This window comes from Neopelma chrysocephalum, unplaced genomic scaffold, assembly GCF_003984885.1.
Source record: "Neopelma chrysocephalum unplaced genomic scaffold, ASM398488v2 Primary Assembly neopelma1_63, whole genome shotgun sequence".
Taxonomy (NCBI): Eukaryota; Metazoa; Chordata; class Aves; order Passeriformes; family Pipridae; genus Neopelma; species Neopelma chrysocephalum.
This window is the reverse complement of record NW_020897720.1, coordinates 7405133-7429842: the sequence shown is the minus strand read 5'-3', so window position 1 is coordinate 7429842 and position 24710 is coordinate 7405133. Positions and strand designations below refer to the sequence as shown.

Genomic DNA, 24710 nt, shown 5'->3' with positions numbered 1-24710 from the left:
GTGTAACATTAAAGTGAGAATAATAACAGCAATACCCACCTTTTCTGAGGAAACAGTGCACAACACAGGGGAGTTGCAAACACGAGACTAGAGGAGACAAAAATTGGATTACAATATTTAGGGTGCTAAAAGAGAATTCAAAAACCTTATGCATGATTAGGTAAAAAGTTTTCCGGTTTGGTTTTTTTTGTACACAGTGAGGTAACATTCTACAAAGTGCTATGTTTACTTCTCTCTGCATTGCACCTTATTAAATAATTTACCTATTACATAGCACTAAATCTATCAATACCATGCTTCCAACTGTGTCTAAAAGTATCATTTGATGTCCTTACAGTGTTTTACATTAGTGTGCAGGACACCAGATAGTGCTAGACACAGCAAATTAAACTCTCTGTTACCCAAATGTTTCAAGAATTCATCAGCCTTCAGGATTAGATTCCACTGACTTTATGGAGGTAGCAGCCAAAGCACCTTTTCTAATCAAGCTGCCACATGCCTTTTTTTGCCACTCCTTTCCCCCCTCCCTCTGCTTTTCTTGGCAGCTTCTTCCTTGCTAATGGCTTTTTTGTTTTTAACATGGTATTATCAGTTACAGAGATGGAAGTGAAGTAACTGCTGCAGCCTCATTAACCCTCTCAACCTTTTTTTCTTTGAACAAAGTGCAAATATTGCTACTCTCTCAAAAAACCTGCAAGTATCTCTTAAAATAGCAGACCCAATAAAAAAAAAAATCACTTACCAGACTCCAACTAATCCAACTTGAATGGGAGCACTCAACCACGGATATCTCTGTTGAAAACAAACCATACACAGTGAGTATGGTATTTTATCTTCTCCCTTCCCCCTTTCTGGAATTCTTGTTTTCTAAGAGACAGACTGCACCTAAAAGACCCTTGGACATGAAGGCAAACCCACAGGCAGTGTACCTTAAAGCTGAGCTCCAGTTTGGGAGCCAAATCCCTTCTGAAAAGTAGTAAGGAAATTCCCAGTGGAAACAACATACATTGTGATCCTGAGTACGTGTCCCTTAGAAGCTCCAACAGGTGACTGTTTAGGATGTGATGCTGAGCCCCTGGGCCTTCTGAGTCACACAAGCCCACAGTAGCAGGACAGCTGAAATTTGGTGTGGTGCTACCACATCTCTGAAGGGCTCAGTGAATTTTGCCCAGGCATTCCAAGGAAGAGCTTGGTCTGGCTACAGCTCCTTTGGTGACATCAAATGGTTTTAATGTGCAACTGGAACCACCACCCATAAACAAGGGAGATGTCAAGGAAAAAGGTAAGTCTGCCTCTCTTAATCTTGTCCTGTCATATGATTTCCCTTGATGTGTAGGAAGTTGTCCCTGTAGCAACACTCCAGTTCTGCAAGAGTTCACCTTTCACTGAAAGAAAAAAGGGCTGAAGGATTGGGGAAACATAGCTGAGAAAGCAACTAATAACCTATGGATGCATTTTTAGCATAATCTTCATTACTATAACTTTTGCAGGACTTGAATATATGCCAAGAAAGAGAGCTTTTTTGCAGGCTTTTAAAATATTTAAGAACCTGCTCCCCCCCATGTTAGAATTTCAGTTGAAATTCATTACTAGTGAAGTAAACCCAGACCTGTTCAATGGACACTGCTGCTACACTAAAAGCAGTGTCTTAAAAGCAGGACATACACAGCTGCCATGAAAACATGAAGGGGGTTTTAAAACAAAACAGCTCATGAGTTAAAAATCACATGATGCAGTGGATGATGTTTTCAATGAAGATGTTTGTTTCTGCAAGTAGCATTTCTCAAGATACAGAAGTTAGAGGGGAAGCTGGGGAACAAAAGCTGGGCACTAGTTGAGAGTAGAAATGGACAAAGGAGACACAGAAGACTCAGAAGGACAAAGCTGGGGGCTGAGGAAGGTCACAGGAGCGCAGGAGGCAGAGAAAACAAGCCTGTGTGGAGTAAACTTTCTCCAGAGCCTGAGGGAGAAGAAATGATGTAGGAGACTGCTTCTCTTTTCTTTTTATTATTTTTTTTCCTGGAGTCAATCTGTTATCCAGAAATGAGTGCGGGAAGAACTGTGCAATTCAGCAATCACCTGTAACAACAGATAACAAATGGGAACAGACAGGAACAGCAGGAAGGGTAAAGAGTGAAGGCAGCAGAGCTTTGCTGTTCTGGCATTTCCTAAACACCTTCATTTGACTCTCAGCTGAGATAAATTCACCCAAAACTCTTTACATTTTATACACCGGGAGAGTCCGTGACAAGAGATGTGAACACAAACTCTCTACTGCAAATGACTTCTGTCTCTGAGAAGGAAGGGAGAGGGATGCTACACATTGCAGTGGGAATGTGGGACCTAAAATACATGACAGAAAAGCCCCAAATGTAATAGTATAACTGAAAAGGCTCCTGGAAGGTGCCATGAGAGATCATTGATCTGACAGAGGTGTTGTCTAGTACAGACTCTATAAACAACATCTAGTTCACGTGCTAGAACAGTTTTTGCCAACTTGATCTGAGTTACAGCCTTGCTTTTTCCAGAATGTTACCAGACTGCACTAATCAAGAAAGATGGTGAGGAAAAACTCTTAGCACTGTGAGGTCAATATTAAGAACTGGAGTTGCCCAGGAAACAAAGCAATAAAACAAAACTCAAACGCAGGCTGCACACCCCTACAAAGAGATAAAATGGAGAAGCACACGACAGACAGCAGAAGAATTGACTGTGTTAGAGAACTATCCTTTAACTCTGGAAGAAGGCAGTTCCCAATGAATTAGGATCTGATTTCCAGATGTCTTTATGACATTTTAGTGGTTAGTGCAAACAGAGAAAATGGAGAAATGATAATTAAGCAAACAAAAGCTTTAAGGAGAATCATCTTTTTTCTAACTGCTTCCTTTCATTGTTGGATCTAAAAATCTGCCAGCTTTCCCAGGCCAGCTCTGCCTGTTTAAAAAAAAAAACAAATAAATGAAATGACAGTGAAATTAGGAATGTATGGAAGACTGCAGGGCACAAGACATTCAAGAACAATGCTTGAAAAAAAAAGCTCTCTGTTCTGGTTTTGTAACAGTTTTGAATACAGATTTCAGTTGCAGACTAAGAGACCCCAAAGAACTTGTTTTAAAGACATATGAGGAAATTTCTGGAAAAACTCGCATGTTAATACAGTATGCAGAACAGGAGAGAAACTGAAGCCGGGGCTGTAAGAGTAACAATACAAACTAAAACTTAGTGTTTGAGTTTCCGTAAGTTTTTATGGAAAAAAACAATTTCTTTCCTTAGGAGAAAAGTGACTTGTAAGTAAAGCCTATAAATGCTGTGCCTCAGAGCAAGGTTGTTTATGGATCCTCCTGCTGCAGCAGGTAAAATACCTTGGTTTTACAAAGAGCTAGTCAGGTGTATGTCAGTAGGGATAATGAAACCAGACATTATGCAGCTTAATCAATTACTAGAACACTGCACAATCCCCTAAAAGGGCCCCAAAGCTGCTGCTGAAACCTACAGCAAAATCAGATGTACATATAAAAATACTTTTTCAAGTCAGAAATAATTAGATGCTTTTTGAAGCTCTAAATATGTGCTTGTGTTCTAAAACCATTCTTGATTAATTTTCTAGCAATAACTTTTGGGAATACTGTTAATTCACACCGATGTCTTAGTGCAAAACACTGTGGGAATGTGGGGGATGAATAGTGCTACATGACCTACATCTCATTTCAAATATCAGAGGATAACAGGCTGCTATTACAGACCAGCATCCAAGGAATATTTCCTTCTGTCTGACTGCAGACCATCGTTCTATTTTTTTTTATCATTTCACAACCATTTGCCTATTTTCTGGCCTTGTGTGTTGCTTAAAAGGCTTTGGCAAGCATTCAGGAATTATTTCCAAGGGTGGTAGTGTGCAAAGCAAAGGCCAAGGACAGTGAGTTAGAAAAGCATTGCAGGGGTGGTGTTGGAGTGCTGTGAATGGGATGGTGCTTCTGGAACCTCAAGAGGACATGCAGAAGCTGTTTGTTAAAAGTACAGCTCATTCCTTAGTGGTTTAATACTAATCTCTACCAAGTGTTACCACTGACTACCTGCAGAGAAGTGTTTCACCTGAACTCACAGTCTCTCGGGCTGAGGAACAGGTGAGCATAAACGGTCATGATGGTACCAAAGACCACTGAGTAGTCACTGAAGAAATCGCTCATTTTTGCTGATCTGAAAAATTCACAACACCCTTATATTGATTATACCACACAGAAATAACAGATATTTGCCTCCAAACCCTGAGGATTGCTGCAACTTCTTCACAATGTTACGTGTTTGCCAGCTGAACTGATAGCATTAATTGATGAACACCTTCCACAACACCAGGTTGCTCCAAGCCCCGTCCAACCTGGCCTTGAACACTTCCAGGGATGGGGCAGCCACAGCTTCCCTGGGCAACCTGTTCCTCTTCTATATCTACAGAAGCACTTTCAAATGGTGTGCCTAACTATGTAATCTCACTGCACAGGTAAAAGGAAGCATAGAAATAGTAAGAGATATAATTTACACATTTTAGACTAACAAAACAGGCAACTCCGCCTGCTTGTCCTCCCAGTCCCCACACACTTTTCCAAGGGAGGGTCTGAAGATTCAGACCATGCTTTTTTTTCAAACTTTTTCTAACAGGAAGGAGATAGATTCTCTTAAGCTTGTTGGGTGGATTTCACAGGGAGAGACTTTGCCTGGAGCTACACAATAATTAAATCAGTGATATCAGCTGGTGAATATGAAACTCCCTTTACTGGTAGAAAATGGAAGACCTCCTCATCTGAATATTATTTCTCTTGTAGTAGACAACCCTAAGACTCATTTCATTATTGTTCTTTACCCTCTCATGCACACAGAGTGCATAATGTTGGTGCAGGTTATGGATTTACCAACACCAGGGGTTTGGCTTCACGCTACATTAGCATAAACAGAATAGAGGAAATAAGTAATCTTTGATGAAGAATGGCCATTCTATGCCTATACTGCACTTTAAATCCAGTAAATTTTAAGGGATGATTTTCAAAAGGAATTTTTTCAAAAGAAGAGTTCTTGTTTCCAACCTCAGATTGCTACTACAGCAGCTAAGCAAAGCCTCCTTACTGCTCTCCTGAAAAAACCAGCATTATTAAAACGTTCATACTTTTTCCCCATAAACTCTATTCCAAGACTGAGTGTAAGAAAAGTAGATTTCATAGGAGGAACTCTGCACTTTAAGAACAATCATGAAAACAACAACAAAAAAGTTCCTATTTTCTGAATGTTGTTTTACATTGTGATAAAAAGAACCAAGCTATCTCTGAGAAAGGCAGAAAGCAAGCGACAGCTGTAAAGCAAGTTCTACAGGGATGTGCTCCCACAGTGTTTGGCAGGCAAATAAGAAGGCTCAGGAAGTATTTTATATTCATTAAAATATTAGCTTAGGATCTGAAATACATAGATTATGTAAGACTAACCTTTAAAAAGGCTCTTTTTTCCAATGTATTCATTATGAAGGGAGGAATTGCTGCAAGTAAGAGAAAAAATGCATTAACCTTGGGGAAAAAAGCACTTTGTTTTCATTTTCTGTTTAGCTGAACTAACACCTTAACACAATTTTCACAGCCTTTTGTCATTCATTGAGTTTTCATTGCACATTGCCAGTTCAAGATACAGAACTGGTATTTACAGAGTTAAATTCTCCCAATAAGCAAAACTTTTAATTGCACATGTAACTAAACCTGAGCTCAGTAACTCAGCACTGGACAAGAGCACTAAACCAATTCCAAGCAAGTAAAATTTGTTACCATTCCTTTCCTATCTGTATTATTTCTGCAAAAGCATCCCAGGAGCTTTTCTGCTGCACTTCAGTGTAACACACTGTGGATGTTTTCACAGTGAGAAACGTACATTTCTGTGGGGAACTTCTTACCAGAAAGGCAAACACTGCCTGAGGAACTGTGAGGCAATCTGGCCTCTGAGAAAAATCACGCAAGACTGAAGCTCTCTCTCACATTAGGAACCAATAATCAGGAGCTGCACAGGACTGCAGTTATTCTTACCCATTCCAGGAGCAGCCATAAGAATCCTTGAGATAACCACCTGGGTGATTGCCTGCTGAGCTGCTTTGGATGATTCACCCACTCTGTTCCCATCCTCATCTGTGACGGGGATTCCAAACTTGATTTCTCTGTTGAATAAGGAGTAAAAATAAAGCAGTGCTTGAAGTGAACTCATTCACCCTTTTTTGTCACCTTTTGTCCCTTGAAATTGTCAATTATAAGACTGATGTGTTTTATTTTATTTTATGTTCTAAGTTAGCCTGTTTGTAACACTCTTCAGCACAAAAAATATCAAAAGACAGAGAAAAATCTAGGGAAAAATATGCTGGAAAGTTATCAACTGAATATTTGTAACAACAATCTGCTGCTTGAACCTGGTCACACTTCCAAGAAAGGAGAAAGGAGATGGGTTTTACTCTGTAGCACACAGAAAGGAAAAGTTCCTTCAAAGAGCATTTTGGAAAAATGGAATTTTCAGGATTGCCTTGTCAGTTGTTTCTGACAGACAGCTCATGGAATACAGGAAGATCAGTTTCACTGTCTATGTGAAAATTCCCCTCTGGCATTCTAGAGCCTGAGTTTTCATTTCAACCACTAAGAATATATTTGCAAGTATAAAATGGTGCACAAACTACATTTCTGTAGCTGCATTATTCTCTATTAGGTCTTTTGCTCAAGAGCAGGGTTAGGTGTTAAACTCACATACTGGGAGAAGCAGAGAGAACTGCAGGTATCCTGACTGCCTTTATTCTTCTCTTCATATTTTATAAAAGATAAAATAGTACCAAGGATCAAATTCCATTGTAAATACAAAAGTTAAATATTCCTTTTTTTGCCCATAACCTTGTGTTAAGAGGATGCTTTTAATTTGTTTTTCCCTCCTACTATTCTTACTCCATGTCAAATCAGAACACATGAAAGCTTGTTTCTGACAAACTGCATACTTTTGTAATCTCAGATGATTGAACAGAACTGCAGAGCCTGACTTCTATGACTAAGTTCTGCATGTGGAATTTGAAGCACCCTTTTTGAAATTACTGTATTCTTTCAAAGTGGAGTCTGTACTCCAGGATCCATGTGATCAAGTTTTGAAGGATCGGTAATTGGCTTCTGAGATCCAAGACTGAAGAACTCTATGGATATTTACCTGAAGAGAATGAGGATATTCTATTTTATACCTGTCACAAACAATCAGTCAAATCAAGATCTTGCATGAGGTTTTTGCAAGGTCTGAAACAAGCTAAAGATATAGAATGTCCCTTACTTAATAACTTGCTGATCTACAAACTCAGTAACATCCTTTCTTGCAGCATGAGTGATCTTTGTTCTTTTTCCTACCTTTGTCTCATTAGTGGAATATTAATGCAGTTTGCAGAAGCAACAGCAGCAAAAGGAACAAACCGTCCTATAAGAGGTGAGACGCGCTGTAAAACACACAGAGAGGGGGGAAACATTTACAAAATCAGTGGCTTTCCCAAAGGTCATATTCAAATGCTTCATCTGATAATCATAGACCAGACTTACTTCCTTTACATTAAAATTCAGTGAAAACTCACTGGTGGGGCAGAGGTAGAAAAACAATAAACATGAAATAAGTCACAAATGCTTCTCTCAGGAGTGAGCAGTGGCAGGAGAGTGGCAAAACCATTCTGAATTTAGTAGCATCACGGGGAAGTGTAATTATATCTCCACTCCAATTAACTTGCAAGTACTATTAAATGCCTTTGACATGTGAAAAAGAAACTGCAAAAAAGGCACCTTATTAGATACAGTTTGCATTAACCAAACACAAGGCTGTCTGACATATGTGAGGACAGGCTGTCTGAAAAACATATATATAAAACCTTCTACACGGGGAAAAAATAAGCCTGTGATGTAGAGAAAGGAGCTGCCAAAGGCCATTAGAACTCCATAGTGGGAGCTGTTCACATGACACAGATACACCAGAGCAGAAATGAGCTGCAAGCATCTCACAGAGCACCACAGTCTACTGAGAATGGAAAAAAATATCAGCAATACCTTTGCTAGTGCATTAAGTCCTAAAGCTGTTGCGACAGCACCGGTGGTGGCAGAAACATAGGCTGTTCCCAGCTGGCTAAAAGAGAAATTAAAATGTTTGCACATGCACAACTATATTTATGTCACTTTTAAAAATAATTATATTTTACATATGTAGTTACGCCCCCCCAGAAGTTAAGAAGTAGACCTTTTTGTGCTACTGCAATAAGATGTGGAGGGAAGATCTAAAAGGACCCTAAATTAAACCATTTTATTTCACTAGCAGTAGAAGTCATCTATCAAGCAGCATTGTAATGTTGAATCGGGTTCTGCTGGTTGTGCCTGTTCAGCATTTTTTCATGTGTCTAAATGAACACCTTGAAGGATTAGTTCTCTATTTAATTTCCTAATTGCTTAACCTAATAAAATCAGTTTGGATTTCTAAGGCTGTGTCTAGAATAGTAATTAAAATAAACCATACCAAACCCCATACATTCAGACAGCACAGCTGCAAACACTGCTCTAAACCACACTTCCCAGCTAGCAGGTGTCTGTAAATGCTTGAATCCATGGCTTTCTCCTGGCTATCATTAAGCAAGTCAGCCCCCAAAACCAGAAAGTCAAGCACTGCAATTCCAGTTTTCTACTCATAGAGTCACAGAATGGTTTGGGTTGGAAGGAACTTAAAGTACATCTTGTTCTACTACCATGCCATGGGCAAGGACACCTTCCACTAAACCAGGTTGCTCCAAGCCCCATCCAACCTGACCTTGAACACTTCTAGGGATGGAGCATTCACAATTTCTCTGGGCAACCTGTTCCACAGCCTCACCACCCTCACAGGGAAGAATTTCTTCTGTATATCTAACCTAAATTTCCCCTCTTTCAGTTTGATTTCCCCTTTTTCAGCCTGAGATTTCTAGCTTTCTGCATCTATTTAGTCTCTCTTTTTGCCATCACACAGAAAGCACAGACCATTTCCTTGAAGGAACCTCTTTTTGTAAATAAGCCTCCAGTGTGGTGTGTGCTGTGCACTGAGAAGGTGGCACAGTGACACACCTAAAGGTCCAAAATATCAGCTTAGAAATATGCTGGTGTGACACCAAACTGATGAGGCACTTGCAAATGGTTGACCAAGCCCTACAACACAGACTGCTACTAAATCCTACACTGTTAAGAGCTCATGACCAAGGTGCTCGGGGGCTTGTGTTTAATGGTAGAAACGGAGTTCTTGCCTCTGTCATTCTCAGAATTCTCACTGGTGCATATCAAGTTAATAATGAGTATAGATGGGAAAACTTAAGCCTTCTCTCACCTCAAACTTTAATGCCCAACCATGTTCAAGTACATCAGAGAGCAACTTGTAAACTCATCAGAATTATGTTCAGAATTATGGTTCAGTGTCTGACCTGACAGTGATTGGGGCATCCCCGCTCCTGTTGGTGTAATTTACTACAGCATTGAAGGACTGGTTGATCCACTGCCAGAAAAGCACTGCTGGTGTCGTTCTTGAAAAGAGAAACAATTGTCATTATTATTATTATTATTAAAACCACAGTTGAATCAATAGCACAGAAAAATGATGGCAAATCAAGAAAAGCCACTGCAAGCAGTAACCATGCAGAGGTTCTTGTTTATTTAAATGAATCAATACAGTCAATGAGATACGTCTTATTACCAAGAGTTCTTCTGGGAGAAGAATTTAAAAACATTGAAATTAACTAGCAAGGTTCACCTGGGACAAAGGTTTGTTGTAATAACAAAAGCATTATAGCAAACCTCTCTATAAAAAACACCCAGAGAAACAGGAAATGCTCTAATTTCCAGAATGCTTTTCCAGGGTTATTATTCCTCTACAGTCTGCTAGTTCTCTTTGGAAGCTCCATAAGTGACTGAGAGGTGGATTTTAGGAGCCAGGGTTTATCCCTTCAGTCTTCAAAAAGCTAATACAATGCCATTGTTTTAATAAACCCCTGTGACAAACATTCAGTCCCAGGTACAACCAGATTAAAAGACGCAAATCCAAAATGAAAAATTATTTTCATTAAAATATCTGCATGTTTAAGTAGAGATACAGAACACAAATTAGTCTGGTTCAACACAGCATGACAAAAAGGTGCCAATTAGTGAGCACAGGTAGGAGGCAGTGAAAAAAATATGTGCTGTACCAGTTGCAGAGTTTCCATTTAACAGGCTGATGTGGTCCCTGCAGATATAATCATTTTACAAGGAGAGTATACCATGGGAAAATTATGTGTTTGTGCACTCAGACCACAATCTCTGCCCACAGTGGAGACATCACTGAAGATTCTGCTCCACCAAAATTTCCTTTGGGGGAACCAGGCCACTAAAAGTAACAGTTGCTACTGAAAACTATTTCTTAATCATTAAAATAACATTTCATAGGACTCTAAAGCTAATATTTAATGAAATTATTTAATAACACAGGCAGCAGCTGCAACAGGAATGTGATTTTCATCAGAGGGCTGATATGGAAACTGAGGGCTAAAGAAGCAGCAACAGTTGTACCAATTATTCTGTAACTGAGGGCGAAGCAAAGAAGAGATGCTAGAGCAGATGATGTGTGTCTGTCATGACATTCTGAATTGGGAAGGTATGTTATTTCTTTAAATTGCAAAAAAAATGAAAGATTCAGGAGATTTGGGAATGTATCATTATTCCCTCTGGTTTCCAGTATCTGAGATGCCAAAGTAACAGTGATAAACCAGCTGGACTTTTTCCATCACTGCTGCTGTTCTTCCTCCTTTCTTCCTGTGCATGTGCAACTCTTTTCCTGAGTCATCTTTTCCTTTTTCCTTGCTACTGGTGTATAGAGGATGTTAGGCCTGCTCTAAGGTTTAGGTGTGACTCACACTGTCTTACCACACATAGAAGAGCCCTCACAGGTATAACAGGGATTTTGCTTCTTCCAGTGGCCAGCAGTAACCAGAGCATGTGATGTACAGTGACAGAGAGGATACACTGCATCATCCAAGGACTTCTAAACAATCCTGTTTGCAATGCTGAGGATTTGGCCCAAAGGAACCTTGCAGGCCAATAAATCACCTAGTTGTGAATCTGAGCGATAATGCAAAGAAAAGATACAGAGCTGCTCTATGTGTTATAAGAATAACAGAACGTGTAAGAGAATAAGCAGTTAACAGGAGCAGTGCTTGGGAATGGGCAGCTGCACTGAGGGTTTGATTCATATTACTGACTGTTTTTTACAACACACAGGTGTTCAAAAGAGCTGAGCCTGTCTGGGGTGTGTGTCGAGTTTGTACAATCTCAGCATTCAAAACACCATTGCTATTTTCTCTGAGTAGTTCCTGCTGACCAAGCATTGTGCCAAAAAATATTTCTAACATAGAGGCTGCCAAAAGATCACACTGGCTCCTGCTGTGGACTTCACTGGATTCCAGAACCTCTGAGGAAATGTAGGGATCAAAGGGGAGCTGGAGGAACTCGATGACCGATGGACCGAAGCATACTGAGTACTCACGTGGCAGACAGAACATCCTGCATGCCAGACCAACAAGGTTAGACATTCCCAGGTATCTCCTCCTCTTTGTCCTCCTCACAACTCTCCTACACAGATGGGATTTTGGAACATTTCCCAGTTTGAGGAAAAGTGGGATGGTGAAGGATGCTAAGGGCTTATTTCACAACTACTTCTAGAGGGAACCGTTAATCAGTGTGAGGGAATGTGAAGAGAGAAGAGAAAAGGAAGCAAAAATTTACATTTAAAAACAGTTATTATAAAACTTTTAACAATAACATTGACTTTCACTTATCTAATTCGTAGGCAAATATTTCATGTGTTATATTGCCATCACTTACCTATAAAAGGTCATCATACAACCTGTGATGGTCATGTTCATGGGGACCTGAGCAGACATTCGGCCAATCAAGACCATCTTTTCACCAGTGTCTGGGTGAAAGGCTGAGTCATAGATGTATTTTGCTCTCCACAGCTCATCTTCTGTCAAGCCAGGTGCTACAATACCTAGTCTTGGGACAAGTTAAAAACCAAAATAACACAACAGCAAAAAGCACAACTGTTATAAAATGCTGCAACCTCCTGTGAGAAGTGTGGCATCAGAGGATTTTGGGATGTTCACTCTAAGTTAATCAAGCCTCACAGTCAGCTTGTAGATCTTCTTTGGCTTTTAAATGGACTGGCGAAATAAAAAGAATCAAAGCTCCCAGCAGTGGTTATGTTGGCTTATATATTCAATATATTCAGCACCAAATTTGTATTTACTCAAACCTGTACTAGATTTGAGAGCTAAAATCTCTGGAGCCATTAGTATGAAACTTTAAAAATTCACTTGGTGAGTATTTAAGAGACCACTTGCTCCAAACAATGCAACACACAAGAGGAAGTTTTAAGCTCTGCTGTCATATAAACTATTTTCAGAATTAGACGCCTCTGTATTTCAGAACCCTTAACAGGAGTTCTCAGTTGACACAACTCTTCCCCATCCATTTGCAAATTTGTTTTTTAAAAAAAGGGTTTCAAGCTCTGAAGTAAGAAAAAAGAATGGTGCAATGAAAGCAGTGTTTTAAATATTTCCTTTTAAATACATCACCATGTACTTATCATTGACATGGACGTTTTTTGGGTCAGCAGTAGAAGCAGTCAATGCCATACCTGTAATCATGCACAATTTTCCTTGCATTTTCCAGTTTGGCATCAGACAACAAAATATTCCGGGGGTCTGTTACAGTAAAGAAGTGATTGGCTCGTCCAGAAAATGTGCTTTGATCCCATCGGGGCTCCTTGATATTAATATTTAATGGTATGTCTGCTGACATCTTCTAAAACTCTGTGAAGAAAACAGAAAAATGTGCAATTCAGAATTCTACTTATTTCCTAATGTATCTGTAACCTGCAAGAAGTGGTTATGTTTAGAGTAAAAAACCCCTGAAAATTTGTTGAAAATACTGTATTGAAGGGAAGAAGAAATCAAATATTTCAAGAGATGCCTGAAGTGCAGTAACAGAAGAAATATTTAACAAAATCCAGTTAACTTCTCTGGCATAGCAAAACAAAACAGAATTAGGAACACAAACCCACCAAGTTCTTTTAATAAATGTTATTTCTCTAAATCCATGTTTTAACAACACAGAGATTATATAATACAACAATCTGCCCCATTATGAACACAGGACCAGATCTCCTAATGATACTTCAAAGATGGTTAAAGAACTACAAGGATGGACACTGAGCTAATGTAGTTTTGCATTTATGGGGCATAAAGCCCAGAAAATTAAAAAATACTTCAGGATGGCTAAGTTTACTTCAACATCTTATGAAAGGAGGACAGTTCCTCCATAGCACAAGCTATACAAATTTTAACTGTCTTAAGAGAAATTTCTGCAACATATTCAGTAGCCAGTTAAAAAAAGAACATCCTCCAAATAATGCTTGTTCAATGGCTGAAGGAAATTGGATCTGTATAAATACACATGATATCACATAGCATTTTATCCATTTTAATAAGAAAAACATCATTATTATGAGGACAACTAATATATATGGCATAAGCTGCCACTGAAGTGTATTTTCATCTTAACTCAAAGAACACCATGAAGTTGTCTGAGATGATCTTTAAAGTCCCTTCCAAGCCAAACCATTCTGTGATTCTATAATTCCAGAAGGCCAGTAAATGTGGTACAGGAGGGGAAACTAATCTTTGTCCCCTTCTTCTACTCACATTTCCCTCACTGTTAAGTTCATTATTGCACAGGACCTTTTATTAGTAGGATTATTTTCATGTGATACATTTCTCACCATGCACATCACAGATGAACACAGATCATGGAAATGAGAGACGACTCAGGGCAGATTCCGAGAATAAAATTCTCATGCAGAGTATCTGAACAGGAGATGCTCCTCAGGTTTCTTTTCCCTTTCTTACTACTTTATAATTAAAAATTCCCTCCCACGAACAGTTACATATTGTGAAACAACAGTCCATCTTCTGGTCTAAAGGGGGAACTGCTGGTTTTGCAAAGCCCTATGAAGGCAAGTGCACTTCAAAAATTCTCTTCCACCAAAAAAAGAGATAAAAATCTAGACACTAGGGCTGGTAACTTGTTCTATGAATGCTTCCCTATTGGTATGTCATTTGTAGGAAAGTCCAAGTGTAAAAATATTTTTATAATTAAATTATCTGTTTCATTAAGAAAATATTAAAATCTGCTTAGGATAGCTTATGATAATCTGTTTAAAGCTGCCTAATGAATGCTGAATAAAGCAGTCCTTAAAAAAAAGCTCTTTTCTTTCTTTTCACTCTGATTAGTTCTTTCTTTTCAGTCTGATTAGCATATACACTACTGGGTGGTCTGTGAATTGTTTTTATAACCTTCTGATACTTCTGTCCACCAAGTAATTTAGTAATAAGAAATCTAAACAGCAAAGATCTTCCTTCATTGCAGATGGTTCAAGGTGGATCTACAGAAAATAGAATACAACACTTTCACACCTTGTTTTTATCCCCTCCCCACTTGACCTACTCCACGTCAGTTCTGATGCTCTTTGACTCAAGTGTGCTGACAGAACTTAGTACTTTGGCAGGAAACTAATTCAGCCAAAAAAAAGCACCTGTATAGGCTGGGTCTGACCTGCTGCAGAGCAGTTCTGTGGAGAACTTGGGGTCCTGGAGGCCAAGAAGGCCAATGGGATCCTGAGGTGCATTAGGAAGAGCATTGCCAGCAGGTCAGGGAGGGGATCCTGCCCCTCTGCTCAGCACTAGTGAGGCCACATCTGGAGTACTGTGTCTAGTTCTGGGCTCCTTAGGACAACAGAGACATGGAGCTCCAGTGGAAGCTACAAAGATGATTAAGGGACTGGATCATCTTCTTACAAGGAAAGGCTGAGGGAGCTGGGGCTGCTCAGCCTCGAGAGGAGACACTGAGAGGGGACCTTAACAATGTCTGTCAGTGTCTGCAGGGAGGGGTCAGAGGATGGACCAGGCTCTGCTCGGAGGTGCCCAGCAATGGGACAAGAGGAACGGGCAGGAACTGATGCCCAGGAAGTTCCACCTGAACATGAGGAAGAGCTTCTTTATTGTGCAGTGACCAAGCACTGGAACAGATTGCCCAGAGAAGGTGTGGAGTCTCTTCCACTGCAGATATTCCAGAGCTGTCTGGATGCAATCCTGTGCCATATGCTCTGGGATGATCCTGCTTGAGCAGGGAGGTGGGACCAGATGACCCACTGTGGTCCCTTCCAACCTGACCCATCCTGTGATTGTGTGAAAGCAAAGCGAGGTCAGCTCAGTCTCCTGGGTTAGGATGTTGAAGAGGCACAGCAGAAGGTCAGGGAGCATGGAAGGTCTGCACTCCCATGATCCTCCAACAGACTAACCAGTGACCACCCTGGGTCACTGCTGTGCTCAAGTTCAAGGTCTGCAGTGCAGGAGGAGTAAGGTTTACAAATCTTGAGGCCTAGCCTTAAATCTGCAGGGAAAACAACAAACAAGGAACATAGAGCATAGCTAATTTAAACATTTTGACGTGCCGGAGTCAAGAGATTGAGGTGCAAGAGAGGTCTAACTTACTGTAAACTGGAAAAACTCTCAGCCCTTGTGTATCTGCAGGTATGATGGCAGAAGAGAGAGCAAGATCTAAGCAGTAGGGGGTAAGAGAGTAACCAGGGTGGCTGTAACATACTCCAGCAAAATAAAAGCAACTCAAAGACAATACACAACCACTCTGGTTGCCAGCACAAGGTAAAATTCCTATTTCCATGCCTTTCTGCTTGCTGTTACCCAGACTAGCCAGACTAAGCTAGCAGGAGCATGTCAGCACATGCTTTGGTCTTTCTTTCTCCTTGTAAATCTACCCAAGAAGTGTTAGTGCTGCAGCAGCAAAAAGCAACCTACCAGGAAAATGGACAACATCCATTAATACATGTGCTATAACAAAAGTTCATGCTTGAACTCACTGTGCGGGTTTAGAAAAGTGGCAACAGAAAACGTTGACTTTACTATTACCAATCTTAATAAAGACAAAGGACAGTATATAGCCTCCAATCCTGCATAGGATGTGTGGGCAGGACAGCTGTCTACCCTGAAAAAGGTTAGATCTCATGTAAAAGGGGGTTAAAATTTTAGGTGAAAGCTATTTAAGTGCCCAAACCCATTTTCTTTTCTCAGTGATGTGACTGATATAACTGATTTGCCCTTTTAGTAGGTAAGCAGGAACATTGCTGTCCTAAAGAACTTTAAAATGAACCAGACAGACCATCAATGCCCACAGAGAAGGAGCTGGTGTCACACGTACAAGGCAGTGTAAAAGAGCTCAGATACCAGAATATTATCATTTGGAACCACATAAAACTTGCAGTGAAGTGAAAAGGGTGGCTGTGTTTGCCAGTCTTGGGACTCTGAGTCATAGACCTGTTACAACAGTGCCTAAGAGAACAAGGGAATTTCTGTCTTGAAAACTTTTAAGTTTTCCAGCAAAATGTTTTTAGAATAAAAGCTCCAGGTCTTGTTTAAAAGAGACTGTATGATGCTACTCATGACCAATCAGACCCAATTAGTAAATGCTGAAAAGGGAAATAAATCCCATAAAGCAAAAACATAAGGTAATAAAATGCTGATGTACTTCAAAGGGATCCTCTTATAAAACAAAATGTCCAACTATAAAGTAAAAATGGTGACTATGCATAAAAATGGTTTCATCAATATATTATCTAACAGCCAAACAGTCATCATTATGAACTATATGGCTTTTTAAAAATTTTTTCTATTTAAACAGTGAGACTGTAAAACTCCAAGAAATAGGTACAACACCCTCAATATAAGTTGCTGCAACACTATTTTACCTACCTGCCACCTTAATTTTCAGATACAATTTCAGAGGGGTGCTGCTTTTTGCACAGGCCATTCAAATAATAACAAAAGCACTGTAATAAAACAACTTAAGATTTAATTATTATTTTGACTACAATGCTTTCTCAAGGGTGTAACTCCACTACCTTCAGTGACATAATTTTCCACCTGTATTAAGTATGCCCAAGATTTAAGTTCTCATTATCCATAATTTAATTGTGTAAAGAAAAAATAAAGGACTTTTTGGTTAAATCAAATTTAAATAAATCCATCCAAACCCTGAGATAAATAGAAAGTTTGAAAAGGAACTGGAAAGCAAAACCACAATTCCTTTACAACAGAGATAAAACTGTTTGCTTTGTTACAGTCAACTAAGGAAGGCAAACCTCAATAACTACCTGACCATTATTAATTAATTAATTAAGGAGCTTATGTATAAACACCTGAATTTATTGTTCCCACCTGCTGCTATTCATTAAGTACCAACAGAGGGGAGATGACCCTGAAAGAGGACAAACATTTGAATAAACAGCACCTGAAATGTTAAGGTGGAAAGGTACAGCAAAATTGCCCAAGCTGATACCAAAACAACTGTCCTCCACAAACAATGCCATTAACAGAGGATTTGGGACACAACCTGAATTTTACAAACAAATCAGTTACTGTAATAACCCATAGTGAAATATCACTTTGAGGTCGTGTTCCCACAGGAGGATCAGCAGTAATGGAAAGGATAAAAGACAGCGTTGTAACACAGTCAAACAATTAACATCTATCATGAAAAACATGCAGTAAGGAAGGAAATTAGACATATTTTCACTATTTTAAACAACAGATCAATTAGAAGGGTATTTAATAGAAGCTCTGGTACCTGCAAACCTTGCAGCTGGTGACGGTCCCCACCAGTAAATTAAATGAGCAATAAAGAAAGGACTATGCTCTCTGGCACAGTCACATCACTAAACCCTTTCAGTTTCCAAACCAGGGCAGCTGTATCCAAACTGCCCATGGAGAACGGCAGCTAAATCCTCCCTCGTGCTGCCGGATTGTCTGGGTGAGCATCAGCTGTCCTGGGCAAAACCGCTCCCCGCTGCGCTCCAGCGAGTTAACAATGCGGGGGACGGCATTCCCATGACCAGGAATGGTTTTTGGCACTGTGTGTGTCCCCAGCACTGACACGGAGGTTTGATTACCCCTATTTCACACTGCACCTTTCCCTGCGTACCAAGGCATGTTTTCAGAACCATAACTGATTGCGAGTTCATAAATTTTTCCATAAACACGTGACTGTGTTTTCCTCCTACGAGGAAAGGCTGGGAGAATTGGGATTGTTCAGCCTGGAGAAGAGATGCTTAGGGATGTCCAAATTGTGGCCTTCCAGTACCCGAAAGGAGCCTACAAGAAAGGTAGAGAGAGACTATTTACAAGAGCCTGGAGTGACAGGACAAGGAGGAATGGCTTCAAACCAACAGAGTAAAGGTTAGATTGGATATTGAGGAAAAAAGTCTTTACTTTGAGGGTGGTGAGACCTTGGCACAGGTTGCCCAGAGAAGCTGTGGCTGCCCCATCCCAGGAAGTGTTCAAGACCAGGTTGGACAGGGCTTGGAGCAACCTGGTCTGGTGGAAGGTGTCCCTGCCCATGGCAGGAGGTGAGATGAGATGATCTTTAAGGTCCCTTCCAACCCAAACCATCTTGTGATTCTGTGACTGTCAAGTGAAAGAACTAGCCAAGCTTGGCACCTTCTCAGCACACGGTTCTGCAGACCAGAGGCAATGAGATGTGGGGATACAGATGGCAGATCCCAGAGAGGACACCACTGTGCAAAACTGCACTTCCCAAGTGCTTTACAGCAGATTTCTCTACTGCTCTCTCTCCAGATCTCCCTGCTGCCTCCTCACCTTCGCCCAATGCTCTCCCAGCTCTAGTAATCAGAAAATAAAAACTTAATAAAAAGCACATTAGAACTCACTGATGACTAAGGTCTTTGTTTATCTGAACAGAAACTCTCAACTTCTTATACAGAAATCTTTATTTTAAATCATTAATGCTTTTACTATCTTTTTCATCTTGTACTTTCAATCAGAAAGTGACAATGAACTGAGCTGGAAGTCCCAGTACCAAGAATACCCAAATTTCTTGCCCTCTCTGATCAGATAGAATCATCTGCCAGTTTGTTGTCTAATGGTTAATAGTAATATTAACTGGAGGGGGGAAAGGGCTTAAGAATAACGGAGAGCGGCCTCTACTAATATAATAATTACATACAAAACCAGCACAAAGTCTGATGAACAGTTTTGGTACAAAGGCTAAGTTTAGATTTGCCACAGAACCAGCAACAGCAGAAAACTTTAAACCTTGTTTAAAGGTTAACAACAGCAGTTGCACCAATTATACAAAACGCAGATTCAGGAGTTGTCAGGAGTTCAACTCTCTGCAGTTCCTTTTCAAAGTTCATGTTTTAAACATCCCATTGAAGGTCATGCAACCACTTTTCAAACCAAAGCAACAGCTAAGAGAGTAGCAATTACTATTTAATATATTTCAGACAGTAACATACCAGACAATTTTGAACAACTCAGACATTTGATCATTTATTTATACCATCTATAAACTGTATTGCATGACTGAAAAATCCAGATGGGCACATGGTCTTGGAAATTCTGGGCAACTTGAACTCATGCAGCAGCGCATAAATGATGAAAAGCAGCTTTGCTACCCTGCTTGGAAACATTTATATTTACTTATGTCGCTGACACCTTGTATTTTAACCCCAGCCTTGAAAAAATGCACTCCATAAGTAAGAAACTTTGTCAGTTCTTTCCAGTATCTAAACTAAAACTGGGAGTAGGGTGACAGAAAAAGAAATTTCATGGTGATGTAACTGTGAACCCAGAGAGAAGTCTGAAGAGAATTCTACATCCAAAAGTAGTGCAGATATAATTGCGATAATGCATATTGTGACATCTCACAAACTCCCAAACTACAACCCGCAATTCTCAGTTACAAAACATGGAATGTGCTGGGTATTCCAGCTTAAAAGAGAATTCTAACCAGTCTGCACATAGGAGGGCAAGTGAGCCAACACAAATAGTGAAAGAAAGGTATAACTTGTGTGGTGTCCTTTACCAGGACTCAGATCCCTAAGTTCAGGCGATGCAAAGGTGCTCAGATCAGATCATGATTCACAAAATCTCCCAGAGGCAACTAAGAATTTCTTTTTAAAAAAATTAGAATTAGGCTTTTTCCCGAAAATCCAGTAAAAATAGAAGGTAACAGCATTACCTCTTTCTTAACAGACCTCTTTAGGAGTCTTTATAATAGGAATAGTTCAAAAGTTAGAGTCATATGCTGCTGACATTTTATGGGCAGACTCACTGGGAGAGAGAAAAAATAGATTTGACACACTTAGGCCCCTAAATCTCTATTTTTCAAAGCAGTGCCTTAACAGCCTGATGTCCAGCTATCCGTGCTCTGCTCTGCAAAATGAGATGTAGGCTGGAAACCCCTGAGGTTGAGAAAAGTACTTGCTGCTATAAAATGGGGAGAAGAACAGCTCTTCTTCCTTCAACATGTTTATTAGCAAAGTGTCCCTTGCACCAAATTGTTTGTTTTTGCACAGTTGAGTTCTTTTGAAACATTTCCCTGCTTTTGCATGCTGCTTTCATAGAGAAATAGTCAGAGGTCTTGTTAGGCCTCTTTATTCCTCAAATAACACAATGTTCTTTTTTGGGGCTCCTTTGTCTGAACAAATTCAGATTTTTCTTTTCCAATGCCCAGTTTTCCTCAATGCCCACCCAAATGGCTGCTGTGTTGGCTTAGGAGAAAAGACAGGAGATTAACCACCCTCCCATTAGTAAAAAGTGATTTGTTCTACTTTAAAACTACAACACATTGGCAAAGCAACAGCAGAAAGGCAAACCCAGCTACTACCCAGAGTTTAATTGCTCTGACAAAGAAAAGAACACAAGGCCTTGTCCAGGGATGTCAGTCAGGGCAGTTAATTAGTTCAAATGAGAAGAACTTCTGGGGAAAAAAAGCATTTTTGTGTGGTGGCAAAAGAGCACATATCAGACTTACCAGGGTTGGTAAGCAATGGTATTCGGTATTCCTCTATTTGCACTAGTTTGCTGCCACAGTTCAAAATAAGCAGCACAGCTGATGACTGGGACAAGTATGATGCAATGTTCTTACACCAAATGTTAACAAAGCCACTTGCCAAGTTTTCATTCCCCAAAGCAGCTTCTACCACCAAATACCTACTTAAATCACCAGGGGAAAAAAAAGATCTTTGTCTGCACTACAATTTTTCCTATTGCAATCCTAAATGAAACGCTGGAGAAGGCAAATCATGGCAACGCTACAAGACACTTGTTTTTTTTTTTTCTTCTTTTGCTTATAAATGTACATCCCACTTGTAGCCTAGCAACAAAAGCAGCAGCCTGGGTGAAACGGATCGAGCCTGCTGCTGGGGCTCTCTCCTCAAAACAGGAGCCATCTTTGGCGTGTAACTGGACCAGAGATTTCGTCATTCTGCACTAAAGCCACTCCAGATGTTAGAGGCTCCTGCAGCCAACTCAGCAGTGTCAGCTTTCAATCTGCCACTTCTTTTCCCATCCCCATCAAACATGAGGTAGATCACAGAGACATGACACGTGTCCACCTCATCTCCACATTCAGAAAAATAAACCTTCTTTGCTAAACAAGGTTAGTGCAAGCTCTTATTTCAGTCCTGATCGCTGCAAGCTTGTTTCTGCTCCTTAGTTTCTAACACCCTCACAGGTAAACTGCAGGAGGTTTGGCTCTACCCAGGCATGTTCATGGCCCTCTTCTGTACTTTCTCACTATTTCATGTATCTTTTTCTAACAGGATCCATACGGGTGATTTTTTAATTGCACAGTGATACAAAGCCAGCCTTCACCCCCCCTTCCCATTATAATAACAATAAATAGTTTATAATTAAAAAAAATAAAAATATCAATACTCATAATTAAAATCCCTATCTCTGGCTATCAGGTATCTGACCTTGAAGTTATTCGGTGTATTCCTGCCCTGGAAAGGACGATCCTGCAGGCCTGGGATCTGTGCAGCTGTCACGCAATCCCTGTGACACAGAGTCCATGCTCAGGCGACAGCGAGTGGTCAGGGGGAGATTTTGGGAGCAGGTGGGGAAGCAGGGAGCTGCAATGTGTGCAGGGAGGAGGCAGCCCCACAGTGCCAGCTGTGTGGCACTGCCAGTGTCCAGCCCTGCTTCCACAAGGACAGGGTAACACATGGGGCTGGGACCCTGCGGAAGGGATGGGATAACACATGGGGCTGGATCCCTGTGGAGGGGACACGGTGACAAATAGATCAGGGCCTCTGCAGAGGTAACAGAGGTGACAGATGGGGCTGGGCCCTTGCAGAGGGACCAGGGGGTGGCATGGGGGGCTGGTCCCCTATGGAGGGGACTGAGGTGGCAGATAGGGCTGGGTGCCTGTCGAGGGGACGGGGTGACGTACAGAGCAGAGACCCCGACAGAGTGAACAGAATGACACATGGGGCTGGACCCCTGTGGAGGGGACAGGGGTGACAAACAGATCAGGGCCTCCGCAGGGGTGACAGAGGAGACCGATGGGGCTGGTCCCCTGTGGAGGGGATGGGGCGACACGCGGGGCTGGTGTCCTGTGGAGAGGGCTGAGGCGACACGGGGGACTGTGTCCCCGCCCAGCCGGCGGTACAGCAGTGGGGGTGACATCGGCAGTGGCTCCTCCGCCCGCGGCCCATCCCCGGCCCCGGTACTCACCGCGGCCGCCGGCCCCGCGCCGCCCTGGCCCCGCTGCCCGGAAGAGCCTCGCTCGGCAGCGCGGGCGAGGGCCCGGGGGAGGTGGCGGGGCCGCCCGGCTCCGCCTCGTTCCGCCCCGGCGGGGCAGGGCCCGGCAGGGCCGCGGCGTGCGAGCAGCGTCCGGGGCAGTCTGAGCCCTCCGCCCGCCCGTCAGCTCCCCTGGGCCACCGGAGCTGCCCGCAGTGCCTCACAGTTCTCTCACAGTTAATTACATTAATTATTCCATAGAATCTCCTGAGCTGGAAGGGACCGACAGGGATCGTCAGAGTCCCACTCTTGGCTCTGCACAGGACACCCCCAGCAATCCCACCATGTGCCTGAGAGCGTTGTCCAAACGCTCTTTGAGCTGTATCAGGCTTCCCTGGGGAGCCCGACCACCTTCTGGGAGAAGAACCTTTTCCTAACATCCAGCCTAAACTTCCCCTGGCACAGCTCCGCCTGTTCCTCAGGTCCTGTCCCTGGTCACAGCTGCCCCTCTGCTGCCCCTCGTGAGGAAGCTGCAGACCCCGGTGAGGTCTGACCTCGGTCTCTTCCAGGCTGCACTGGATTGGGATTGTTGTTACAGGTTTATTATTAGAAACCCAAGCCACACTAAAGACCCCAAACCTGGCGATGAGATGACAATAAACTGCTTTGTATGAGGACAGCACCGACAGCTCAGGAGGCTGCTTTGAAGGTTGCTCAAGTACGAGAGGCCTTGTTACTCTCCCCTAAAGGAGGAGATAAAAAATGCATTAGCAGCCACATAAGGAGTATCCACGTGTCACTGTCACCCCCTTGCTGGGCTTGCTCACACTCAAGCAGTACATCCCTTCCTTAGCTGGGCTCCCAACCCATAACCCTGGTCTGATATGGGCACTGGGAAGGCAGCAGTGCTCCTGTAAAAGCGTCACTGTTGCTTTTCTCTTGGACTCAGTCTGTTCCCAGGCTCAAAGCAGCAACACTCTAATCTGTACATCATGGTTCTGTTATTTTGTCCATGTTTTTCAGGGCAGGATGTGTCTTCATCTCTATTTAAGCAATTCAAAGCTGTTGGTACCCAGAACTGATGTTCTGGATGCAGCTGTGGAAGAGGAAATCGGCACTGGGACAAATGGTGCCCTCACCGCTGTAACTTTCCTTCTTTCTGTTACTCCCAGGGGTGGCTGGGCTGCTGTGACAGTAGGAACACTCAGGAATTTCAACCCTTCTGTTTTCCTCTTTCACTTCCTGAAGTCCACATCCGTACTGTGCAACCTTCTGCCTCATGCCCATGGTCTGTAACTCAACATGTCACGACAGGTGACACTGTCCCTGGGGCTGGCGCGGGCACAGTGTGAGCACAGGGATGGGAACAGGCACCTCTGGGATCGGCGGGGGCACGGCCACAGCCACTGGGAGGGCAGGGGGTCAGCCCGGGCAGGATCATGGGGGTGGGCGCCTTGTTCTGCAGCTGCCACGGACGTGGGGAGTGCCCTTTGCGGGACGGCACCGCTCCTTTGGGTGCCGACCAGACCCGATCAGTACCGACCCGACCCAACCAGTGCCGACCTGACCAGGACCTACCAGTACCGACCCGATAAATACTGACTCGACAGGACCCGACCCGACCAGTACTGACCAGTACTGACCAGTACCGACCAGTACCAACCTGACAGGTCCCCACCCAGCTCAGCATGGCTCAGACTGTGCCAATCCAACCCATGAGAGTCCATCATGAAAGAGTAAAAACTAGCACTGATACCCTTGCACTGCATTTTTCTTGCACAACAAAATTTGTGCACAATTTGTGTACTTCCCTGCTGGTGTCTTTAATTCTTTTTAATCTTGTCAGGCACATCCCAGTCTCCACGACCACTGACAGATCCAACACTGAATAGATCTTTAATGGTATCTGGCCATAACACTTGTTGCTAAAAACGTTGCAATGACTGAGCAGGAAAGATACCTTCTTCAGAAAATGGAAACAGCTGGATGTCGTGCACAGAAATAAATTAGTTGTCTGTGGGTA

At 42.1% G+C, this 24710-nt stretch overlaps 1 protein-coding gene and 1 long non-coding RNA gene across 9 annotated transcripts in view; one reads left to right on the top strand and one right to left on the bottom strand.

Moving 5' to 3' along the window:
• SFXN1 (sideroflexin 1) overlaps positions 1 to 24355 on the bottom strand; it is a 25885-nt gene extending 1530 nt beyond the window's left edge. Inside the window, exons 1-13 of one of the 8 annotated variants that reach the window (XM_027682521.1) lie at positions 24266 to 24323; positions 23327 to 23430; positions 21922 to 22000; positions 16895 to 16971; positions 12706 to 12880; positions 11892 to 12062; positions 9461 to 9559; positions 8073 to 8148; positions 7392 to 7477; positions 6054 to 6181; positions 5469 to 5518; positions 743 to 792; positions 40 to 87 (exon numbers count right to left, since the gene is read on the bottom strand). In XM_027682521.1, coding sequence (XP_027538322.1) covers positions 40 to 87; positions 743 to 792; positions 5469 to 5518; positions 6054 to 6181; positions 7392 to 7477; positions 8073 to 8148; positions 9461 to 9559; positions 11892 to 12062; positions 12706 to 12869 — 872 coding nt within the window. In that variant the 5' untranslated portion in view covers positions 12870 to 12880; positions 16895 to 16971; positions 21922 to 22000; positions 23327 to 23430; positions 24266 to 24323. The other 7 variants (XM_027682517.1, XM_027682516.1, XM_027682518.1 and 4 more) reach the window with 7 other exon arrangements.
• LOC113967158 lies at positions 24322 to 24710 on the top strand. The gene is made up of 2 exons (XR_003534106.1): positions 24322 to 24423; positions 24534 to 24710. It is a non-coding gene; the product is annotated as an uncharacterized LOC113967158 (long non-coding RNA).